The 6,246-nt window shown below is 30.0% G+C and overlaps 1 protein-coding gene across 6 annotated transcripts in view; it reads right to left on the reverse strand.

Moving 5' to 3' along the window:
- Positions 1 to 4,935, reverse strand: part of LOC121115249 (uncharacterized) — a 161,633-nt gene extending 156,698 nt beyond the window's left edge. For 5 of the 6 annotated variants that reach the window (XM_071887454.1, XM_040709449.2, XM_071887453.1 and 2 more), the window contains exon 1: positions 4,445 to 4,932. In XM_071887454.1, the coding sequence (XP_071743555.1) occupies positions 4,445 to 4,522 (78 nt within the window). In that variant the 5' untranslated portion in view covers positions 4,523 to 4,932. Of the gene's footprint in view, positions 1 to 4,444 lie in introns of all 6 variants that reach the window. The other variant, XM_040709450.2, reaches the window with a different exon arrangement.
- Between the last annotated feature and the right edge of the window lie 1,311 nt (positions 4,936 to 6,246).

A 6,246-nucleotide genomic window follows, 5' to 3' on the forward strand; every position in this document is an offset into this window, starting at 1 on the left:
ACAAAACATAATATAATTTAAAAAAATGCTGAACAACCACTCATAATATGTTTATACTTAATGCATGTTGTAGTTTACACGCTTTAATGCCTAATGACTTAATTCATATTGGCATATATTTTTGATTATGTTTTTGAGGGGATATAATTTAAAAGCAGCAATTCAAACATACATCTAACTATTTTTTATGAATGGTATATTATAGATTAATATTAAAAACTATTACTTTAAAGTCATTACTTCTATTTTGAACGGGCTCTCTTTTATTCATTTTCTGACACCTATTAATATGACTAGGAACCTATTATTACTAATGGTAGGTTGGTAGGTTTGGATCTGGAAATCCTAGACCGGCCTTACACCATTATAACTTGGACATAAAAAAACGGTCCATAAAAAATCCCTTAAGTCAGAACCGAAAGAAAAGTTCGGTTTCAGACTGAGTCTGACCACTGACAATTGCTACTCGTACTTTGAAAATGTAATATACATATTCTTTCCATTACACCATACTCTCCCCCCTCCCCTCCTGCTTGATTCTATACAGGCTTCAATCGGTTTAACAAACTACCAAATAACTTATTTTTTTGCAATAATGATGTATAAAAATAATTTATTATATTATTGAGATGACTTATAGATAAAATATAGATAGAGGAGAGCCAATAAATCCAATATTCAATGATAGTAATCTATTTTCATCCTTATGTGGAGTAAAAAAAACAGATAATGTTTGAATAAAAATACAATTGGAAAAAGGGATTTTTCCTTCATAAAAATAAATAAATAAAAATACAGTGGAGTAAATAACTTTTTATGGTTAGTGTACATATGCCTACAGGAGAAAAAATGATTGCAAATCCATATTTAAATTTTAATTTACATAGCTATCAATAAACGGGATCTCACATATTATGTATGTACAATGTAGTATATGCGAGAAGAAGTTACATTGTTTCCAAGAGCAATGCACAAAAACAATCTATGTAATAAAAAGTAAATGATGAAGAAACAAAATGTATGAATTTCATTTATATGCCTTACACCAGCGTTTCTCTAAGTGGGTGCCACCAAAAAACAACAACAACGTATTTTGACATTTAATTTTAAAAAATCTGACACTTAATATTTAAATATACGTTCTTTTTACATATGAAAGGATAAAATTTTAAATTCTTATTGGATAAATAAATATCTAAAAATAGCCTTAAAATATGTCTCAATAACGAGTCATGTCAATAGCCCACTGGGATCAGGATGACTGCAATGTGCAGCAGATTGCTTTATCATTTAACAGCGAAAATACATTTTATTTAACAAAGAGCAAGGAGCAACATCATGGATTGTTTTCTAAATAGAAAAACCTCCCAAAACTGTATACACCTATGAAATGAAACCTCATCCTACTTTAGCCGAGCCTTCGTCCACCAAGGCTGAGTTTACACTAAAGGTCGCAGGAGTAGTAAGGCTAAAAAGAAGGCATATAACGACAATTAACACAAATTAGGCTTCATAAGTACTGGAATGCAGCATGCCCTCACCCTCTTTGCAGCATGAAACTGTCAACCCAAGGGATGGATAAAGATACCTGACCACTAATCATCCAGTTGCAGTTACAACAGAATTGTAAATTGAGAACAGCACTTTCTGGGTATTAATCATTATTTTATAAATATAAAAAATACTCAGAGAACGAAAATGCCCATTAAATTCAGTTGTGGGTATATGTACGAGGCTTTTTAAGGGAAATTAAGTTCATGGTAATTTTAGCAGAGTATAAATTTATAAATTGGGAGATGTATACAACAAATTAGCGATTGTGACTTGCTTCATAGCATTAGTCTTGAAACAAGTTTCAACACTCTTATTATTCAATTTGTACTTTGTTTATGGTTACAATTACATATAATGATAAAGAGATAAAAATATTAAGTCAATTGTTGACATGACTGATCTATTCGAGTAATAAATAAAAAACAAATGATATATTCAATTTCTACTCTGTACGTATTGATGTAAAATTAAATGAGATATAATCAATAAGTCAGAATCGTTGAAAGGGGAAAATGTAATGCGTTTATCACAATAATTGCTCTTTAAATAAATCCACAAGAAAATAATGATTTAATTATAATGGATAGCAATCAAAAATGTAGGATTAATTATTTTAAACTAAAAAGAAAATGAATGTTGTAGAGTAATTGTTTCATTAAAATGACGTCACGTTTGACAATTGAAGGAATTTGCAAACATTTAAAGACATTTACTAATGTTTGTTCTTTCAAATTGCATCTACGGATAAGATCAACGACTTTTAGTCAAAAACTATTAAATAAACCATAAATATTTTCGCATATGAGCACCAAAATATATATTCTTTGGTTAAGAGAAACCACACAAATTCTAAAAATATCTACATAAAGATAAATTTATCAAATTCACACCTATGTATTTAAAAATATCACCTACTCAAGTGTCAATACAAACATAGTCCCCATAATTTCAACATTTGGAGAAGGAAGTAAATCCTAGACTGACAAACTTCATTAGCGAAAACTAAAGAAAAATGATTGATTTTATATACGAAATATGTAGAAAGTCTATTTATGAATTAAGTAATTAAAATTTGTAGGTTCACGTTATATTGATATTTTTTAAACTAAATTTTTAATAGCCTATAGAATCAGGAAAGATAATAGTTTGATCGAAATATTCACACAGAATATTCCATGGATATATAATGCAATTACGACCGTTGCAAGTCGTCAGAAGTATTCATTCTATAAATGCAATTTTTCTTGACTTCCGTTTTTCTTAAATTTAATAACGAATGCATAGAAATATCAATTAACCGTTGTTTTGGCTTTTTGAAATATTCATTCTGACAATTGCATAACATTTGCTTTTCTATGCCATTGATGTACGTAGTTATTTGCAGGTAAATAGTCTTCACTTATGAAGGTATTATATGTACAATTTGTAACTTGTATAAGCAAATTGTACATGTTGCAACCATCAAAACAGTTAAATATATTATTGTTGTATTTTTTTTTAACTTTTTATCAAACAAAAATGATTAATTAATCCAAGGACCCAAAGTTCTATCACTTATAAGCCTACATAGGAGCTATGAACTAAGCACATACGAAGATAGGAAGGTTTTTTTTTGAAAAAATTGCTTACACAAACAATAATATATAATTATGCATACCAAATGCAAACATGGGGGAGGGGTGTGTTAAAAAAGGCAAAAACTTGGGTTCATACTTTGATCATGGCTCCATATGATTGATAAGTCATTTAAATATGTAGATCAAAATTAAACAATCGCAACATCTATATTTGGTAATTAAAATGACCGAAGTTGTAATTAAATTAGACTATGAGACATATATATTGTGCTAGTGTGTACAATCTAATTAAATATAATTGTACACAATAGAAAGTTTTTATGCAAAGTCAGTCATTTTTGGGACCTAAACAACCAAGTTTTATCACAATGAGAACCCCTTTTTTTCTGAATATGAAGGAAATAGTCAATCATTGGATGTCAAAATGGAACCCACGAATGAAAGGACTTAAACCTTACTGTCTTATTAAAAGTGCATCCCTCTATCGCCTAGTTTTATGATATATTTGACCCTAAAATGTATTAAAAATATCTTATTACGTCGATATACAATCATATTTTCGTGATTTAGATACAAATTAGCTATTACAATGGAAATATAAATATATTTTTAACTAATTATCCTATTTTTGTTGTTCGCCATCGATCAAAAGAAAAAAAATGTACAAATCTAGACCTTTTTAATGTATATATATATATGACTTTTATTTTACTCAAATATCACTGTCCATCATTGGCATCAAGTAGTATTTAATGCAGATATTATGTCTTTTTTCATTTATAAAGCCATTTGATGGAGTTAAATCGAGATTTACTGGGAATTTGTCTATTTTAGGTAGTAACAATATCAACTTTAAGATGGCATTTCTTTTAATTATGATGCAATTACTCTCGTCAATGACAAGGTTCAATTAAAATGACCGGTTTTGTAATTGCAATTTGTACATAATATATTGTCCTCTTTCATATTTGGTAAGTCTTACTAAGAAATATCCGCATGAATCGTAGTATAACTCTTTGGGCCTTGATTTAAACAGGAATATATTAGCGACATTATGAGATCCCCTCTCTGCTCAGAGGAAGAGTATATGGATTTAACTCTAGGAATAAATACATAAAAAATATGCAGTTGGACTCTTTAACGAAGGGAATTCACCCCCTCACACAACAACACGTTTTCCTTCTTCAATAATAGCGACACGAGGACAATTGAATATATAATCAATACCAGACCAAACGGGATCAATAAAACTCCTTTTTGACTATCCGCTGTCGTTTCTCATACGGCACACGTAGAATCACAAATATCCTTACCTTCATATCATTGACAACTAGCTGGAATAGTCCTCCTAGCGCGGAGCATTCACGATCCACAATCTCAAAGCTCTCCATTATACTTCTTGTGAATTCAAATAAATGATTGTTGAATTATTCGAGTCTCTGCTGATTTTAACAGAATTTTAATTGTTTTATTCCTTTTTAATACAATTTTAAACCGGTAGAGAAGACTAACATTGAGGCAGAAAAGATGGGAATTCAAATAATATGAAATAATAATTGGTTAACTAACACAAATACTATAAATCACATATCCATAAATATCTCAACCATCAATAATCCACTAATAAAGATCCTTATAATTAAGGCTAGAAGAACAATACTTCTTGCATCAATAGTAAAAAAAGATTACTTATTTTGAGAGGGAAATTATTATATTTAAAGAGAGGACTTTATCAACAGATATAAATAATGAACTGAACTAGAGTTAACCCCGTACGAGACGGCGGTTTTTTACTGACTGTTCCACTATTACAAACATCTCCTTTGTTGCCGTTACGTCTGCCACAGCTGCTCTTATTTATGCGCACGCTTTTACATTGGATTCTTATAGTAGTGGAAAGCGGGTGAGAGTGAATTTTTTTACTACTAGTAGTAACATACCCTCTGTGTTTGAATTCAAGTGGCCTGGGCCTTATTCCTCGCACGCTTTGTATAATTCGCGCCATAATGATTTTTGAAATTTATAATAGCTAGGAGGATATTTATATTTCTGTGAATAAAATGTAAAAGCAAAGGCTATTATAGGTAATAAAGTTATATTTCTAGAAATATATTAATGTATTTTATAAAAATGTAAATCAAAAATATTACATATCCCTAATCAACAGCTGTAGGAAGAAGTAATAAAGAGGGTGCAAGGAGGGAGGAAATGGTACCACTACTAAGTACTTTTATTAATAAATACAGAGGGTTGCTTGCTTCATCCTCATACGTAATAGTGATAGATAGAAAGACTGAAGAACTTGTAATTTATTATTCATAAACATATTAATTTTTTATTAGAGTTTTTCAAAGGGAAAAGTATACAACATTCAGATAATATTCGATAATAAAGTTCTTTAGCGATAGAACGTAGATTATTAAGTTTTAACGGGAAAAAGCCTTTATCAATGTTTAATAGGCTGAGTGACAAGATTCCTACACTAACTATTGCTGTTGAGACTCGGTCCGAAACCAATTTATTTTAAGTTATTGTTTTAGTCGATATGAACAGTCTAGACCAATCTTTCTGGTCTTAATCTACGGATTGATTTTTTAAGTCTCACTCAATAGGATCAATTTTCTCCCCATTCCAGTTATACCTTTTGTACACATATGAAACACTTTATATGACGTCATTGTACCAATGTTCACAATTTTGGAAACACACAACCATTCATCTATAAAGTCTGTCTTGAGTGATCTTAACCGAATTTTTCTATGTGACCGTTCCAAGCCAATCTTTGTAAGGGACAGAATAAGTTATGTCAAATAAAAATTATTATGGTCTCAGACTGTTGTCAGATTTCCAAACCGAAACCAAGCATTACTAATACTTATGCAGAAGAATAAATGCAATATGTAGAAACCTCTTTATCAATTTTAATGAGGTATTTTGACGCAACATTTCAATTAATTATTCTGAAACGAATAAACGAGGTATTAATGATATTTTTATTATGACAACTGGCAAAGATAGAAGCAAAAAGGTAAAGTCTTATATGACTGTATCGCTCTAGAAGAACTGTTATCGAGATCTCGAAGCAGTAGAATATGTATGAGTTGATAATGTATAG

This window comes from Lepeophtheirus salmonis, chromosome 3, assembly GCF_016086655.4.
Source record: "Lepeophtheirus salmonis chromosome 3, UVic_Lsal_1.4, whole genome shotgun sequence".
Lineage (NCBI taxonomy): Eukaryota > Metazoa > Arthropoda > Copepoda > Siphonostomatoida > Caligidae > Lepeophtheirus > Lepeophtheirus salmonis.